Raw genomic sequence first — 19,241 nt, forward strand, 5'->3', positions numbered from 1 at the left:
AGTTCCCCGCCCTGCATGAAGACGCAATCCGAAAGGGCTTCTTCCACCAGCAGTCATTTCCGCCAGCCACTCATCACCGAGTTCCTTCATCTTTCCGCGGCATCGGACTTCCCTATCCCCGCTCTTCGCTACATTAGGCCTTTCCGTCCCTCCGGACTGCGCACGCGCGTCGGCGGGGGGCAGAGGTGGGAGGAGCGCAGGCGCAGAAGCAGCATCTCCGGGGTAGTCCCTAAGCACGTGGGTTCGGTTGTCCTGCGCGCGGGTGGAGCTAGTGGAGCCTCAGTTTTGGTGGTGTCCATCGTGGGCAGCGGACTAATAAAGGCCATGGCACCGGCGGAAATCCTGAACGGGAAGGTGGTCTCCGCGTAAGCACCTGTCATTGTTGTTAGGGCATGTTGGGCTGCAGGCGAGGGTTCTGAGCATAGTGTGCAGGACCCCACGTTCCCATTTTTTTGCTGGAGGTACACATGTAGCGCAAAAGTAAGGCCAGCCGGGTGGGGAGGGAGGACATAGTATTGAACTCGTCACACCTGGAGATCGGTCCCCAGCGGTCAAAGAATGGGGCCTTGGGCACAGTCCGAGTTTCTAGAAGGGTTGCCCGGTGCCTGGGCTCGCTGGCTATTGTGTTTTGGACTAGCATTCTTAATCGGCCCGAGTGTGTTCCCTAAAGTGCAGCTGCTGACGGCTTTCTGCCAGAAGAGTGTGGTTGGGACTGAAGCGCCATAGTCAGAACTCATTAATTCAGTTTACCCCCTCACCCTATAATTCAGCGGTGAGGAGACAGATTAATGAGGTGAAAAAACTTGACAAGGTCATAAGGCTGGTAAGTGATGGAGGGACTACTTCCAGCGCTGGCTTTTTCCACTACACCTGAGTCATTTGCTAAGTGGAATCTAGTAAACTTCTTTTCCTTCAATTTCATGCTCTTCTAAAAACCTTGTCTCCCTCCAGGCCCTAGAGTTAGTTTCAAGTTTGGCTCTTGAGTCCTGCGACTATTCCCTATTGCATTTGACCTCCTACAGGAAATCCAAAATGTTTAGCTAGTGGATATGATTGCCAAACACTCCCAGGAAGTACACCCTGCTGCTTTTCGTCTGGGAGGTGACTGGTGGAGAAATACCAGAGTAGAAGAGGGAAGGATATATCTTGTGTAACTCTCCTGGAAGTTGATCTTGGGATCTTTGACCTCATCAGTTACTTAGTAGTTGCTGTAGTTGGCAACAGTAATTGCCCTGTGAACTTGCCAACTCTGTGAGTAAGGGTCTTTGAGTGTGTTAAGGAGTCGTTGTTGGTAAAACCCACCCTGGGGCAAAATGATTTTGCCTGGAAGGTAGAGATAGTGGACAAAGAAGGTGAGATATACAGTAAATGGTTTCCTGTAGGTAAAGAGGAACTCCAGACATTTAGACTAGAAATCACAATACTTAACATCTGACTGCTTTTCAGCTTGTGCTGTGCTAAACTGCACTGTTTCTGCTTGCCTTTGCTTTTTGTTTGCTTATAGTCAAACCTACTCCCTTTACCTGTGGCTTTTCTGATAAAGTCTTCTTTTTAAAAAAAAGAAGGGGCATCTGGGTGGCTCAGACATTAAGTGTCTGCCTTCGGCTTGGGTCATGATCCCAGGTGCTGGGATCGAGTTCCGCATCGGGCTCCCTGCTCTGCAGCAAGCCTGTCCTCCCATTCCCCCTGCTTGTGTTCCCTCTCTTGCTGTCTCTCTCTCTGTCAAATAAATAAGGAAAATCTTTAAAAAATAAAAATAAATAAAAAGACTGAAGAAATAATTTAGGCTTGTTTCCTGGCAGGCCACTGAGAATAGGTGGGCAATGGATACGTTTTTGTTGAGTGGAGAGAAAGTTAAATTTGTCTGTTTGCTCCATAAAGGCAAATGCATGCATTGTCCTGTTTATGTCTCTATCCCAAACACCTAGAAACCTTTCTCTCCTTAGTGGTTGTGTGGCTTTAAGCAATTTAGTTAACCTATGTATACCAAAACTTCCTCAGATATAATAAAAATAATATCTGGGCTATTGAGTTGTTAGGAGAATTGAATTAATTTTTAGCTGAAAAGGATTTAGAATTGTTCTGGCACATGATAAGTGTTCAATACATGTTAGTGATGTTAATGGTTAAGTTAATGTATACATGGATGATTGATTATCTTTTTGACAGTGATTGCTGCCTTGAGGTCAATTTCAGTGGTTCTCAACATGAACTCAAAGTCACTCAGGGAGCTTTTTGTTCTTATTTCTTTTTATTTAACTATGAATACATAACTCAATGAATTTTTTTTGCAACTGAACTTACCGAGTAACTAGCACCCAGATCAAGAAGTGTCATTGGCACCCCAGAAGCCCTCCTTCCTATACCCTCCAGTCACCACCCCCCACAAAGGTAATCAATATCCTGACTTCTGACACTGTAGATTAATGGTGCCTGTCTTTGAACTTTATATAAATGGCATTGTACTGTATAAAGACTTCAGTGTCTGGCTTCTTTGAATTAACATTGTGTTTCTGAGATTACTTCATGTTGCATGTAGTTGTAGTTCATTTACTCTCATTGCTGTATTGTATTCTTCTGTATGAATTTGCCACTATTTACTCATCCACGGACACTTAGTTTCTAGTTTTTGGTGGTATGAGTTGTAACTGCTATGAGCACTTTTTTTTTTTTTTTTAAGATTTTATTTACGTGAGAGAAAGCACAAGCGGGGGAAGGGCAGAGGGAGAGGGAAAAGCAGACTCCCTGCTGAGCTGGGAGCCCATCACAGGGCTTGATCCCAAGACCCCAAGATCATGACTAAGCCACCCACGTGTCCCATGAGCCTTCTTTTACATGTCTTTTGGTGGAACATACACACATTTCTATTGGTTACGTATTAAGAGTAGAATTGTAGAGTAGTAGGACAAATATGTATGATTGGTTTTAGTAGAAATTGCCAGTCTTTTCCAAGATAGTTTTGCCAATTTAGTCTTATAGGGTACTTGTGGAAAATATCAGTGCCTGGGTGTCCACACTAGACTGGTAATTGGAATTGCTAGCAATAAGCCACTGAGTTCAAATATTCTCTAAGTCTTTTAAAAGCTCATTTCTGTGATTCTGATGCATCCTGAAAGTTGAGAACCACTTATTTAAAACCTTAGATATAAATCTAGTTCTCTTCATCAAAGAATGGTAGTGATTTGGTTATAAGGATTGAAAGCATTTTCTAGAAAAGACTGTTCAGGTACTGAAAGGGTCCCTCTATCCAGCCTGCTCAGAGTTGACTGGGCTTATTTTTCACATTGCCCTCTGGTAATCAGTTCCTACTAAAACAATGTCAGCCTAAGGTCTCTTTGTACTTAACTGAAGATCTTTCTTTCATGTGTTAGTAAGATGGCTCGGAGACTGCCAAACCTTGGGCCCTTGACCTTCATGGAGAGCTGGACTCCAGAAGCTGGTACTAGTCACAGTTCCTCAGAAGGTGGGAGCTTTGGAAGAAGGAACAGCTTTCTTGGCTCATGCGGTCATGGAACCCCCCAGCAACTTGTGCTGAGGCTGCAACAGGCTTCTGACTGGGGCTATGGCTCTGGGGGAATCTGCGTAAGAAGGCACTTCTTATAGCTTGAGTAGGCTGGACTCCCATGTGGAGGCTCTGGGAGGGTGTCCCCACCTGTCCTCTTTTACTAGGTCAGGGACACTCTTGAGAGGAAAGGTAAGTGAACGTCTTCCATGGCATCCAGGGATCCTGGAGTCCAGGGAAGGGGTCCCCTCTTCTCCAAGTTTGCAGGTTAGCTTTCTTGGTTGCCGGCAACTCCTGGTTCTCTCCAGGGATAAATATGTAAGCCTTCAAGGGCCCTGTGCAATCTTTTCCCTGATACAGTGTTTGAACTGTAAAATCTCTTACTTGGAGGGAGAAAGAATGGGCAGGCCATGAGTTCTACAGTCAGTCAGACTTTCTCCAAAACCCAGTCCGCTCAATCCATCCCGTCCTGCCGCTGAAAGCGATATGATTTAGCCAAAGGTCACTAGGCTGGTCAGTGGCAGAGGTGGCCCAGTACATGGTGTTTTTCATTCTGTCAGGCACTTACTACTTTGTGAGAAGGAATTTCGTAAGCTAATCTTTACAGCAGTCTTCCTTTCACGGCCATGTTTCCCACTCTGCTGAAAAAGGCCTTCCTTGAGTTTGATCTATTTTCATTATTCTTCTTTTATATCTTACTTGGAGCCAGGACTAGACAGAGTTCATCATTCCAGATTCCATCTCTGCCTCTTCGACTCTGTGGGAAATCTAGTTGCCCAATTATCTCCCTTTAGAAGGAACACCCCTTTTCTCCCTTGAGGGGAGTTCTAATGCTACAGTCTTAAGTTTAACATTTGGGAGAGATCTGAAGGTTAGAGGCAAGTGTGTGTCATTCTTGGATATTTATTCACTTTTTCAACAAATATATGTATGCCTTCTGTGTGCAAGCACTCTTCAGAGCATAGGGACTGTGGTAGTGAATAAAATAGCCTAAATCCCTATTTTTTTTTGACACATTAACATTCTTAGTTTATTAATCCTCTCATGAAAAATCTGCACAATCACCACAGATAAAGCCACTGCAGCATCTTTACTCCTTCTGTTGTCCAATCTCCAGCTCACTTTTTGCCAGCACCAACATTGGCTTTCGCAGTCCCCCTGACTTTCTTCATTCTGTTCTTGCGTTCTTTTCACTATTTTCTTGAGGTCTTTTTCTTCTCATACAGACCATGTCTTGCAAGTCTATGTTTGGGTTCATTTTTCTTTGCATAATCCAAGGAATAATAAATCATGCCAAAGCCAGTTGTCTTGCCACCACCAAAATGGGTTCTGAATCCAAATCCAAATATGACATCTGGTGTGGTCTTGTACATTTTGGCTAGTTTTTCCCAAATTTCTGTCTTAGGTACTGTTGCCTTTCCAGGATGAAGGACATCAATAACCATTTGTTTGCGCTGAAGTAGTCGGTCATGAACTTCCTGGTCCGGATAGTTACTGTGTCGTTCATGATGGCTCCCGAGCTTCAAGCACCGGAGAGAAAAAGAGCCCTAAATCCCTATTTTTGGAGTTTGCGTGCTCTTGGGTAGATAGTGACAATAAAATAAGTACAAAAATGTGAAGTGATGAGAAGTGCCAAAGGGAAAACCAGAGCAAAGGAAAGGAATAGAGATTTCTGAAGCATGGGGGAATTATAATTTTAAATGTGGGAATTAAGCTCATACTTACTGGAAAGATGACTTTGGGGCAAATAGTTGAAGGTGGTGGCACTGTGGGCCTCCCAGTGTAATGGGGAAGGGAGTTCCTGACCAAAAACACAGCTTGTGTGATGGACCTTTGACCTCACTGGTTATTAAATGGCTGCTTTGGGGTCAACAGTGATGGCCCCAGAGAAGCAGACTGAGAAGAGGAACTGAGTGAAATACCCTGTCATTTGTGGTGAGAGCCCACGCTGGCTTAACAGAGATGTCCTTTCAGAGATTATTCAAAGGTGGGGTTGGGGGATGCCTGAGTGGCTCAGTCGGTTGGGCACCTGCCTTTGGTTCAGGTCATGATCCTGGAGTCCTGGGATCTAGGCCCCTGTCACACTCCGCCTTGCATGGTGGGTGGGTAGCCTGCTTCTCCCTCCCTCTAACGCTCCTCCTGCTTGTGCAAGCGCTTTCTCCTTCCCAATCTCTGTCAAATAAATAAATAAATAAATAAATAAATAAATAAATATCTTCTTAAAAAGTGAGATTATTCAGAGATGTGGAAATTAGATGGAAGAACCACCCTGAATTGGTTTTTAGGCTAGAAATTACAGTTCTTACCTATGTGTTCTTTTCTTTTATTTTTTAATTTTTTTTTTATTTTTTTAAAGATTTTATTTATTTATTTGTCAGAGAGAGAGAGGGAGAGAGCGCGAGCACAGGCAGACAGAATGGCAGGCAGAGGGAGAAGCAGGCTCCCTGACTAGCAAGGAGCCCGATGTGGGACTCGATCCCAGGACGCTGGGATCATGACCTGAGCGGAAAGCAGCTGCTTAACCAACTGAGCCACCCAGGCGTCCCAACCTATGTGTTCTTTTCAAAGTGGAGCCTGCTGAATCTTGTGTGATTTGTTTGCCCTAACAAAGTGGTTCACTTTGTTAGCTACACTGGAGCCCTCCATTGGTGGCATTTTTTCTTGGTCAAGTCTTTCTGGAAAGACTGGTTGTGAAGAGACGGGGGTTTTCTGCTTGTCAGGCCTGCGAGAGAAGGTGCTCTTACTAGTTTTTGTAGGTTGAGTAAATCTGTGAGCTCCCTGTGGGCAGTAACCCTAGAGCTAGATACAGTGCTGTTCCCTCTGGGGGTCCCTGGGTAACTTAGTTTACCTCTTTGTGCCTTAGTTTCCTCCTCTGTATGTTGGAGAAGTAATGGCACCTAATTCATAAGGTTGTTGAAATTAAATGAGTCATACAGCATTCAGAGCAGACCCTGGCACATAGTTAAGTTTTAATGAATTGGTGCTTAGGAATTACCTGTTGAATAAACAAGTCGTGTTTGTATTTATTCAGGCTGTATCTTTGGCAGTTGGCTTATAACCTTGAACCTTAAAATTAGAATTTATTCTGCTGGTCACAGATAAAAATGGAACCATGGCTATACATTTAGCTCCAGGGTCAGAAGAACTCTTTCTGGAAACAGAATTAGCAGGGAAGGGCTACTAAATGTTGATAAGCTTTTTTTGTTTTAAGTTTTTGTTGATAAGCTTTTTATGTTCTATAGATAAGATACCCATAGACCCTTTTGTGCTTAAAAAAAAATTTGAGATCCAGGGACGCCTGGGTGGCTCGGTTGGTTGGGCAGCTGCCTTTGGCTCAGGTCATGATCCCAGCGTCCTGGGATCGAGTCCCACATCGGGCTCCTTGTTTGGCGGGGAGCCTGCTTCTCCCTCTGCCTCTGCCTGCCATTCTGTCTGCCTGTGCTCGCTCGCTCTCCTCTCTCTCTGACAAATAAATAAAATCTTTAAAAAAAAAAAAATTTGAGATCCAAATAATAAAAATAATATAAAATAAATAAAAATAGTGAGATCCAAAGTGCAGGCCTTTCAGAAGGTATCGTGAACCTTGAATGCCCAGGCTGGCCTGAGTCTGGGAGCCTGGCAGGGGAGCAGGAGGAACCCTCTGCGAGGTTGTAAATAGTCCACGCAGCCAGGCTCTGGAGTCTAGTTCTCCCTGGCAGAGTCTGGGGCTGGCAGCTGTCTGCTGTGACCATGGCACTAGCCATGGTGCCTGAGGATGCGGTCAAGAATAAGTGTCCTCATCCGTCAGGAAGGTTGGCATCAGGCCGCTTGGGATTGGGACAGTGGGGCTTTGAGTAGGGGTGAGTGGTCCCCTGTGTATCTCCATTTGCAGGAACACGGAGGAGGGTCCCTGCAAAGGCTCCTTCTCCTTCTGTTGACCCTGGTAGGGGCTGGGCAGCGTAGAGATTAAGGCCTTGCGTGGCCAGGGCCAGTCACTCAGCCTCACTCTCCTCCTCCATGCTGTGTGGGTGGCAATAGCCTTGTTTATATCCTGGGGTTGTAGACAGGATTAAAGGGGTGTGTCATGTCAGGCCCTGGGAACAAGCCTGTGTGCTAGTGGTGTTGGGACTGGATTCTCTGACATCTGATCCATCGTGCAGAAAGCCCCAAGCACCCTGTGCCCTGCACTTTGCTCCCCCTGCTACTTTCCCATAAGGCGTCCCTGGCACCCTGTAAATCCATGAACTTGAAGGAGTGAGTGGCTAACGGTTCCACAGGCAGAATCCCTCAGCCATCCCGGCCACCTCGCCCTCCATTTTGCAGTTTCTGAAACTTTGGCCAGAGGACTAATGTGACCAGGAGTTACAAGGCTGGTGGTTGGGGCTCCATGTGGCATTCTCCTGCCTTGCCAAGGGCTTGTCACTTGCTTGCTAAAAGGAATTGCAAGCTTGTATCCACTGGATTGGCTCTTCCTGTTAGGAGATGAATGGACTAATTAATCTGTTTGGCAGGCTTCCAAACTGCCTCTATTCAGAAAGTCATTGTCAAGGTTGGAGACAAGTCAAACCTTGCATCGTGAGCTAGGGTTTTCTTTTCCCCCTTGATAAAAAACTCTTCCGCTGGAGCCTGGGCAGGCGAGGTACAGCTTTGAGTTGCTGGTGCTTCAGAAGTCCCAGGAAATAGGGAGTTTTTTGGTAAAAGGTTTTGCCAAAGCCTGTTAAGAAATTTATCTTCACTGACTTTTTTTTTTTTAAAGATTTTATTTATTTATTTGACAGACTGAGATCACAAGTAGGCAGAGAGAGAGGGAGGAAGCAGGCTCCCTGCCGAGCAGAAAGCCCGATTTGGGGCTCTATCCCAGGACCCTGAGACCATGACTCAAGCTAAAGGCAGAGGCTTTAACCCACTGAGCCACCCAGGTGCCCCTGTCTTCACTGACTTAACATGATAAACGATCTTTCATTTTGGTTCCCAAGTACTAGACCCTGTTTATTTAGTAAGCAGTCTTTTAGACCTAAGCCCTTTTTACCCAAGATTTTCCTTTAGCCTTGTCTAAAAGCAGAAAGCTCAGGTCTTTGTGAGGCTTTTCTCAGAGCTCTTAGTCTACTCTTCTCCTCCAAGTGGAGGCCCCCTGTCTGCCACCTTCTTTCCACATTCCCCTAGGATGATGATCCAGAGGCCTGCTTGGGACCACCATCAGCTCTGACGGCCACACCTGGGTGTTGGGCTCTCACAGATCCTCATATTTGGGGCCATCAGCTGTGAGGTCTCATAACTCTTGCCACCAACTAATGCTTATCAGAGGGTGGCCTAGAAGCCAAATAGAGGTTTTATCGGGCTTACAGAGTTATTTTTAAAAATTGGATGGCTTCCCAACACATTTATGTGTGTCCTCATACCCCCAAATCTGGATGCCTGACATTTTGAAAGGAGATGACAAGTTTAGCAATGCTGTACTCTCTATTCTTTCTGTCACAAATCTGTGGAATCAGAGTGGAAGCTGCCCCACTCCCATGTGAGGGGGAGGGAGGTGGAACCGCATTGTTCAGGAATCCTACCACACCTGGTTGTATTCCCCCTGAACTCTGGCAATGCTTTTTCTCTTTCTGACCTCTCTCTAATGCCCTTTTTCCCCCCTCTCTAATGCCCTTTCAATCCATTTCTAAATTCCTACCTTTTATGAAGCTTATCTTGACCAGTTCAACCGAGTTTCCCAGCTCCATGTGTTCCTTCTAGGTCAGTTGTTCTCAAATGGGGCCAGATTTGCCCTTTTCTCCACCTCAGGGTGCGTTTGGATGTGTCTGGAGACACATTTTTGGTTGTCATATGGGGAGTGGCTGTGTGCTAGTGGCATCAAGAAGCACAAGCCAGGGGTGTTCCTACCAAGCACCCTACAATGCACAGAGGAGCCCCCCCCCAACAAAGAATATCTAGCCCAAAGGCCAGTAGTGCTGAAACTAATAAACCCTGATCTAGAAACTCACATTAAGTAGTTATTTTATGATTGTGTATATGGATGACCTGTACACCCACTGGGAATCAGAAGATTCATTAGAATTTTATACCATTTAGCCGTTAAGCCTGTCATGAATATCCAGCAACTTAACCATCCTTAGGTCTTTGAGAGTGTTTGAGAGAACTGGGTGGAAGAATTTTACATTATAAATTTTTATTGGGGCATAAAATAGATTCACATTAAGCTTTCAAATATATATTTGAGGTACCTGTCAAGCTTAGTATATATTTGCATTAATTACAATAATTCTTATTTTAAATATTCTTCAACATAATGAAGGAAAGTACTAGTATTAGTTGACTGTTCTGTATACTGATATAATGGAGCTGTTACTATTATGTCATGTAGCAGTGAAAACAATCAGTTTCTGAAAGAAGGTAATTCAGTCTTTAAATTTGACTTAACTAGGAATTTGAAATATATGTATTTCTTGGAACACTAGGTGGCCTCACAGTCACAATGGATTTTACAAGGAACTACATGGTGGTGGTTTTTTTAAAAATTTGAAGTATTTTTTAGCAGTATAAAAGTTGTCAAGGACAAATGAAATAAACAACAAATGAACAACATGAAAATAAAGCAAATAAAACATTTGTGTTGTACTACACTGTTAAAATCTTAAAACAATCATCTACTCCTTGCAGGGGGAGAAGCAAAAGACATTTGTGTTCTTTAGAAAAGCCCTACAGACCAGGGGCTCCTGGATGGCTCAGTGGGTTAAAGCCTTAGGCTCAGGTCATAATCCCAGGGTTCTGGGATCGAGCCCCGCATCAGGCTTTCTGCTCAGTGGGGAGCCTGCTTCCACACCTCTCTCTCAGCCTGCCTCTCTGCCTACTTGTGATCTCTGCCTGTCAAAGAAATACAATCTTAAAAAAATAAAAGAAAAGCCCTACATACCAAAGTTGAATGTCCTTCCTTTTTCTCTCATCAGTTACAAAAAGCTTATTACTCTGTGTACCTTTGAGAATCATTTGGGAATGACTCTAAGCTTGTGCTACATTTCAGTGTTAACTGAGGCAGCTTTTATTTTCATCTTGTAGATTTCTTAGTCAGAAATTTCCTACTGCCTCCTCTTTCTACCTGTAGCTTCTGTTGAAATGTCCCTATTGGGTTATATTTCAGCCACGCTTTTTTCCTCAGTCATACAATGTCCAAAACACCATCGTGTTAAAGAACGAGTTGTAATTTGTAGTGGACTTTGCCAGGAATAATTGTACGAGACTTTGGGCAAAAGAGATCTGGGTGACTCTGTAGGGGTATAAGGACTCTTTGGGGGTGCTGTAATTCTGTAGGGATGTGTACCTTTGACTTCTATTGATTAGGCTCTTTTACAGCGGTATGTGCCGGAAGTTGACTTGAGGAAAACCGGGAGTAATGCACATGACTCTTGGCTGTAGAGATATAAACACATTTTGACAGGTTAAAATAGAAATGATTTCTACCTTAATTTTCGCCCCTTAGGAAAAAAAAGATAACCCCAAACCTTGCCTTTTATTGGCCCATAGCAGCGCTTCTCAACCTTAGGTGAGGTTAACATGTGGGCTCAATCCTCGCTGCCCTGTGCACTGTAGGATATTTAGTTGCGTCTCTGGCCTCTACCCACTAGATGCCAGTAGCGGCTTAGTTAAAACTGTGTCTGTATTTGTGTACATCTAATTGGCTATGATTATTTTACTCGTATCAGTCTAACAGGACCAGAGACTGTAATGGTTTACTGCTACTTTGTCTCACCACATTCACTGGTTCTCTAGTACGGGTTTCTCCTACATTGAGATTGAGATGTGTCTTCCCTTCGGTTTTAGAGAATGTTCATGCAGGCTGGCATTGGGAGGTCTGCAATTCAGGGATCAAGGGCGTCTTTCTAAGTGCCTATTTCTGCCTCACTTTGCCCCAGAATCTTTACCAGGATAGTGTGACTCATGGGCCGTGGCTAGAAATCAAGGCCTCTGCAACTCAAGGAAGTTTCTGTTGATTCAGGAGGTTTCCGTGATTCAGCAGTTGCTCTAGCATTTTAACTGTCTGGAAATAAGGAACTGTAAAAACTGAAGAGTTTCCATCCATTTAACTCATTACACTACTAAAAGAAAGGCAGATGAGGGAGGGAGAGAAGATTAACTTTTCTCTCCATAGAGGTCTTCTACAGTTTCTTAGCCTCAGGCATGGTTGACACTTGGCTTTTCTTCTTATACTTTTCATTTCAGGGTTCTTCAGTTCGTGGCCAGCCCAGAAAACCAAGACGGGGGAAAATTTCAAAGGGACCTTGGAAACCGAATTCAACTGCCTTGATTTTTTTTTTTCCCTTGCTTGAGCAAAAAACTTTTTGCCTATTACTTTAGTGTTCTGAGCTGTCTAATTCTTCTTGATTGTGGTTGATGTGTATTTTTAAATGTCTCATTGCTATTCTGATCATGTCTTATGAAGAGGCCTAAAACATTCACTTTTAAACAAATCTTTCTTTTTTTTTTTTTTTAAGATTTTATTTATTTATTTGACAGAGAGAGATCACAAGTAGACGGAGAGGCAGGCAGAGAGAGAGAGAGAGAGGGAAGCAGGCTTCTTGCTGAGCAGAGAGCCCGATGCGGGACTCGATCCCAGGACCCTGAGATCATGACCTGAGCCGAAGGCAGCGGCTTAACCCACTGAGCCACCCAGGCGCCCTAAACAAATCTTTCTAGTTGAAAGAATATCCCTACTAATGCAACTTCAAAAACAGTCCTGCTTCTTAGAAAAAGTTTAAGGGATTCAGTGTAATTGATCTCAATCTTTTATCTTTTTTAGGAAAAAATTTGCATACATGGACCTATTTTACATTATAGCACAGAAAACACAGAACCTGAGTGGCTCAGAGGGTTAAGTGTCGACTCTTGGTTTCGGCTCAGGTCATGATCTTGGGGTTGTGGAACTAAGCGCCATGCAAGGAGTCTCCTTGAGATTCTCCCTCTCCTTGTTCCCCCATTCACACACACACTCTTACTCTCTCAAATGAATAAATACATCTTTTTTTTTTTAAAGATTTTATTTATTTATTTGACAGAGAGAGATCACAAGTAGACAGAGAGGCAGGCAGAGAGAGAGAGAGAGAGAGAGGGAAGCAGGCTCCCTGCTGAGCAGAGAGCCCGATGCGGGACTCGATCCCAGGACCCTGAGATCATGACCTGAGCCGAAGGCAGCGGCTTAACCCACTGAGCCACCCAGGCTCATCTTTAAATACATCTTTAAATACATCTTTAAAATACATCTTTATAAATACATCTTTATAAATAAATACATCTTTAAAAATAAAATACATCTTTAAAAATACATCTTTAAAATACATCTTTAAAATACATCTTTAATGTATTTTACATTAATACATCTTTAAATACATCTTTAAATACATCTTTAAATACATCTTTAAAAAAAAAAAAAAAAGACAAGAAGATACAGAACATTTTGTTGTTTGCTCTTAACCTACTGGGCTGAAATATTTTCCACCTATACCACCGTGTAGTACTGGGATCTCATAGCTTGCTACCTGCTGGGTAAAAGTATTATTTTTAGTTGTCTCTAGACTCCTTTCTTCAGGTCTCAGATGGCCATTATTCTAGAACCCTTATAAGATTTGGTGGATAAATTCACAGTATCAGTATGGAATCTGCCCTGTGACTTAAAATACTTGTGGTCATCAGTTCTTCCCACTCTATTTTACACCCCCCCACCCCCCCACCCCCAACGTCAGAGTCATCTGCAGCCCTGGCATTTTCTCTGTGCTTCATGTTAATACATCTGGAATCCAACCACTTTTTGCCAGCATACCATACAGTAGTCCAAGCCACCATCACCTCTGGCCTGGATTTTTGCAATTTGAATAACTTCTTGCTGGTGTTCCTGATTCTCGCCTTTCTCCTGATCGTCTCTTCCCAGTTCAGCCAGGAGTAATCCTTCAGAAATGTTAAGTCCTATCATGTCAGCAACAAAGAATAATCCTTTAGAAATCCTAAGTCCTATCATGTCAACCCTGTTTCAAGTCCTCTCAGGCTTCCCATCACATATACAATAAAAGACAGGCTGCCTCAGTCTATCTCATTTGGTTACTGCTTCTCCTTGGACCTCATTCTTGCGTTCAGGGCCTTTGCACTTGCTGTTTTACTCTCCCTTTGGCTCACAGAAAGCCCCAGGACTGCCCAGAGTCCGTTTCTGCATCTTTGGGAAAAGGAAACCCTCTTCCCTTGGTGTCCAACATTACTGAGAATCTCAGATACAGATTTCCCTGACAATTTGAAAGTACAGCATTCCAATGAAAACTTTCACACACCAAAGTAGCACAAAACGAAGAAATTGTTACCATTAGCACATACGGAAAGTTTTTGAGCATTTCCAGGCTCAAAAAAAACCTCTCTTAGGCTTTTCCGATATCTTAGGACACATCTCACTAATAGATGCACAAAATAAATCGAGGTAAAGCACAGATGCTCACGGACACAGTTCAGAGCTATAGGGGCTCGAGGCTGAGATGCTGAGTTCCCCAGGAAGGAGCCAATTAGTGCCTCTGTAAGGGCTTGCTGCAGAACAAATACTGAATGCCATTTTTGTTTTTTCCCTTTTTTCATAAAAGTGAATATCCTCTGGGGGCACCTGGGTGGCTCAGTTGTTTAGTGGCTGCCTTTGGCTCAGGTCACGATCCTGGAGTCCCAGGATCAAGCCCCAGGTTGGGCTCCCAACTCAGTGGGGAGTCTGCTTCTCCCTCTCCCTCTGCCCCTCCCTCGCACTCCCACTTGTGCTTGCTCACCCTCTCATTTACACTCTCTCTTAAATTAAATCTTTTTTAAAAAGCTCAAAAATCCTCGATTCATTTCTGAAAAGTGAAGTGGAGAAATCTGAAATGTTGAAAAGCAAGGGATACCTGTATGGAGCCGTTACTGCCGCTGTTCCTTACTACTGTCTTACATTCTGCCTAGAGGTGGTTGTTCCCCAAGTCTGCCTTCCCGCCCAGTGAATTTTGTTTGGGTTGGGAGGGTTAAGGGAGAGCCGGTAGGAACCTGTGTCTAGCCCTTTGCAGTTTGAATAACTTCTTGCTTGTGTCCCTGATTCTCACCGTTCCCCTTACAGTCTGTTCCCAGTTCAGCTGGGAGTAGCCCAGCACTCTGTCCAGTCACCCAGGGAAGCAGCCAAGACTACGACTGCTGGGCCCTTTCAGTGGCAGGCCGGTGAAAACATGGTGGCTCCAGTATTTTCTGTTCTCTTGTGTCAGAGCAGAACTGTGGCCTCTGTTCAGGTCAAATCCCGGTGAAAGAAACTCCTAACAGTCTATTCATTCGTTTGAACTGTATTATTGTATAGGATAATTGATGCAATTGATTTTTAAAAATAAGGTCACTAGCTAGAAATACAGTTTTGAACTCTTTTTTTTTTTTTTTAAGATTTTTTTTATTTATTTATTTGTCAGAGAGAGAGAGATCACAAGTAGGCAGAGAGGCAGGCAGAGACAGAGGGAGAAGCAGGTTCCCTGCCGGGCAAGGAACCCGATATGGGACTCGATCCCAGGACGCTGGGACCATGACCTGAGCCGAAGGCAGCAGCTTAACCAACTGAGCCACCCAGGCATCCCCAGTTTTGAACTCTTAAGTATGACTTCTTGTATCATTCAACATTCTTAACGTTGATGAGGCTAATCCAAATAATCTATTTGTGCCATTTATGTCAGTGGTTTGGAACTGGATCTGGAAGTAACCACATTAGAAAGAGGGAAGAGATGTTTGCTAATGTCCCTATATAGTTCTATGTCAGAGATGGTTAAGATGAAGAAAGGCAAATGACAAAAGGGCTCCTTCACCAGAGACAGAGCCTGTTCAAGTTCGTGACTGTATCATAACTGGGCAAAGTTGGACTATTTTGAATGTTTACTTATGGGAGTGATTGAATGTACTTGATGTCCTGTTGTATTGTTGAGAAATTTCATGTTGTTTCATGAGAGGTTATACTTTTTACCTTGTGTTAAATTCTTTTGTGAGGAAAATTCTTTTGCTAATTAGAATACAGTTTTTAAGTTCATACTGACTTTGGAGTGGGATTCGTTGATTATGATTCAGCCTTATGTGAATGCCCTGAGATCATCTTACCAGGGAAAGTTGAGCAGGTGTGAGATCTAGTTCTTCCCTGCAAAGTTTTTTCATATAGCACCTGGAGAGAGGAAATGCTGAAAAGGATTGGCAGCCTTCCAGAAGTACTGGTTCAATTTTCTATTTGTTCATGGTGTGATTTTGAATGCCATCAACTAAAATGTTTTTTTTAATATATAAATTCAGTTAATTAACATATAATGTATTATTTGTTTCAGGAGTACAAGTCTGTGATTCATCAGTCTTATATGATACCCAGTGCTCACTGCAACACATACTGTCCCCACTGTCCATCACCCAGTTACCCCATCCCTCCTGCCCCCCTCCCCTCCAGCAACCCTCAGTTTGTTTCCTATGATTAGGAGTCTCTTATGGTTTGTCTCCCTCTCTGGTTTTGTCTTCTTTAATTTTTCCCTCTCTTACCCTGTGATCCTCTGCCTTGTTTCTTAAATTCTACATATGAGTGAGATCATATGATAATTGTCTTTCTCTGAAACCAAAATGTTTTAATTGAATAATTCCCCATACCTCATAGCCCCAGTCAGTGTCATCAGGAGTTAGAAAAGACCCATGTCTGCTTGAGTCCTGGAGAATGGACGGGAAGTTCATGGTACATACTGTATCACATAAAGTCTATTCAGTGAAGGTGTTTTGAATTTAAGAGAGAAATGCATGTAATAATCCACATGGCTTACTTGTGCTTGAAACCTTTGATGTTAATTCCAACCTTTCCTTTTCTTCTAGGCAAATAAGGGAGAGACTGAAGAACCAAGTCTCTCAGATGAAGGAGCAAGTTCCTGGTTTTATACCAGGCCTGGCAATTTTACAGGTATTGTGATCGTATTATTTCCACTAATATCTTCCTCTCCAGACCTCTCAGTACCACAACTGTCCTTTTGTTTTGTTGTGGTCTTTTTAGGCCACCCTTCTTCAGCTCAGCCTATAGATGTCGGTGTATCCTGGCTGTCCGCTCTTCTGTCTGGGCTCCTTTTCCCTAGTCCAGTGTCTCTTGCCCTTTGGTCTCAGCACCGCTTACACTTTTCAGAATTTAAGCCTTAAAGAGCTTTTGTTTATATGGATTTACCCATTGATATTTACCGTATTTGAAATTAAGATAAGTTTTTAAATATTTATACATTTTAAAATGCCGGTAGTAAGTTTATTACATGTTAGCATAAGTAACATTCTTAGGAGAAAAAATAACTTTTGAAAAACAAAATTTAGTGAGAAGAGGGACATTAGTTTGCATTTTTGCAAAAACGCAAAATTTTTTTATTATTATCTGGCTTAATAGAAGACAGCTGGATTCCCATCTGCTGCTGCCTTAAGCCTTTTGTCACATGCTGGCTTGAGTGAAATAAATTAAGAAAATCTGGTTTCCTATTAATGTATAGTTGTAAAAGGGAAGGGTGTTTTCAGTTGTCTTCCCGGATAAGTGTGGCTGTTTTTCTTTGTTACTACAACAGGACCCTGTAAAAGTTTTTACAGGTCAGTCACAGTGTGGAATCGGAAAGTGTGTAGGTGAACGTTCCTCCTCGGTTACATCGGTATCTGTTGTATTCTGTTGCAGTTTGAAGGGTTGTTTACGCATGCTTGGTTTGTTTTGTCCTTCATCTCTCATTTGGAAAATCATGGTTCACTGAATTGTGCAGCTCTTCCAAATGTTAACACATTTCATTATGCAATATAAAGAAAATCACAAGCATTAATATTGCCAACAAACTCATCAGAAAAAAGTCTCTTAAGTACTGAGAAGTTTATCAAGCTCCCAGGAGTGGATAAAAAATTTTTGATTTTCACTCGACAGCGCAAATTTTACCATTGGCCGCAAATACTGTTAGCTGTTTTCCTTGAAGTTGTGGGCTCGCTTTGTCCAGTTTTGAGAAAATATTTGCCAGTACTCAAGCGTGAATAATCACTGTCTGTGTTTTCAAATAAAGATAGCGTTCTGTTTAAAAATGCAACAGTTTTGCTTGCAAGGGCAAAAAAGCACAGGCTTTTCCTGGTGACAACCCTCTGTGTGGGACAGAAGTGCTTCACGAATGCTTCCCAGTTCTCGACACAGGGTATTAAAAAGACATGTACACAAGGGCTCAAGTTTCATAAAATGAATATTTATTTATTTATTTGACAGATAGAGATCACAGAGATCACAAGTAGGCAGAGAGGCAGGCAGAGAGAGCGGAGGAAGCAGGCTCCCCACAGAGCAGAGAGCCCGATGCGGGGCTCGATCCCAGGACTCCGGGATCATAACCCAAGCTGAAGGCAGAGGCTTCAACCCACTGAGCCACCCAGGCGCCCCCATAAAATGAATAATTTTACTGCTTCATCAAGAGCACTTTTTTTTCAAAGATTTTATTTATTTGTCAGAGAGAGATCACAAGTAGGCAGAGAGGCAGGCAGAGAGAGAAGGGGAAGCAGGCTCCCTGCTGAGCAGAGAGCCCCATGCGGGGCTGGATCCCAGGACCCTGAGACCATGACCTGAGCCGAAGGCAGAAGCTTAACCCACTGAGCCACCCAGATGCCCCAAGAGCATTTTTTTTTAAAGATTTTATTTATTTACTTGAGAGAGAGTGAGAGCGAGCACGAGCACAAAGGGGCAAAGGGAAAGGAAGAAGCAGACTCCCCGCTGAGCAGGGAGCCCCACGTCGAGCCACCCAGGCGCCCCCATCGAGAGCACTTCCAAGTGAAATTGGCATTTGTTTTCACTGAGTGTGTGTGGTGTGACTAGTATAGTTTGGTGCCACTGCCTTGATTTCTGCTGTGTCCCTGGCAGTCTTACCCACTGCTAACCTATGCATTGTCAATACAGATGTCAGTCCTACAGTGAAAAAGGCAGATGCTATGTCGTAGTATCATGATAAAGCAGTCTGGCACTCACAGAGCTTCTGAAGGGGTTTTGGAGTCCCCCGCCACCGCCCAGAGTGTGTGAACCACGCTTTGGGAACCACTGCCCCAAATCTGGCAGTTTAACTTGGCTCTCAGTACCAGCTCTAGGTCAGTAGCTTCTAAACCTGGGTTTCTTCTGAATTCTAGACTCGGGTTTTAGGACATCTCTCATTTCCCTTCCTTCTCTAATCTCCTTTGCTTACTGTTCCTCATTTTCCTGATACCCAAACCATTTGAATGCCCCCAGCCTCTTTTCCACCTGTTCTTTCCCTAAGTGAGCTCACCTAGTTCTTCCAGCTGCCTGGGAGAATCCTTCCTGATTCAGGCCCCTTTCCAGGGTTTCTTCCCTGAGCCCCTGATTCATCCTGTAGGGATGTCTGTTGTATGAACAGATGGACAGATGCACATTTGAAGGGTTGATTTGGATGACAGGAGACTGATAACTTTCACTTGAAATGCCCTTCAGAGATGCCTGCTTCCTCACTTCACATTTCTGTGTGTCTACGTGCTATCAGTTTAATCCCTTGCTGAGTTTCTGTACTGTGTTCATCGAGAATAGTGAATAGTTCTTAAATATTTTCTCCCATTGCTGTTCATTATCTAAGAGGCCTTAGCTGAGAAGAAAAGCACAAAAGCCTGTGGTTCTGCCTGGTGTGTTCTCTGCTGTGGTGGGTTTTTTCCTTTTTTTGCAAATTAATGAGAATCAAAGGGGTATTTAGTGGGCGTTCACGTGGTACATCTGGGAGACCAGTTATTT

At 43.5% G+C, this 19,241-nt stretch overlaps 1 protein-coding gene and 1 pseudogene across 1 annotated transcript in view; one reads left to right on the forward strand and one right to left on the reverse strand.

The window, feature by feature from the left end:
- MTHFD1 (methylenetetrahydrofolate dehydrogenase, cyclohydrolase and formyltetrahydrofolate synthetase 1) overlaps positions 1–19,241 on the forward strand; it is a 58,301-nt gene continuing 39,060 nt past the window's right edge. The window contains exons 1-2 of the mRNA XM_047735402.1: positions 1–365; positions 16,340–16,424. Of these exons, the coding sequence (XP_047591358.1) occupies positions 16–365; positions 16,340–16,424 (435 nt within the window). The 5' untranslated portion in view covers positions 1–15. The remainder of the gene's footprint in view (positions 366–16,339; positions 16,425–19,241) is intronic.
- LOC125103685 (40S ribosomal protein S24-like) lies at positions 4,519–5,042 on the reverse strand (annotated as a pseudogene).

The sequence above is a fragment of the Lutra lutra genome, chromosome 7 (assembly GCF_902655055.1).
Source record: "Lutra lutra chromosome 7, mLutLut1.2, whole genome shotgun sequence".
Taxonomy (NCBI): domain Eukaryota; kingdom Metazoa; phylum Chordata; class Mammalia; order Carnivora; family Mustelidae; genus Lutra; species Lutra lutra.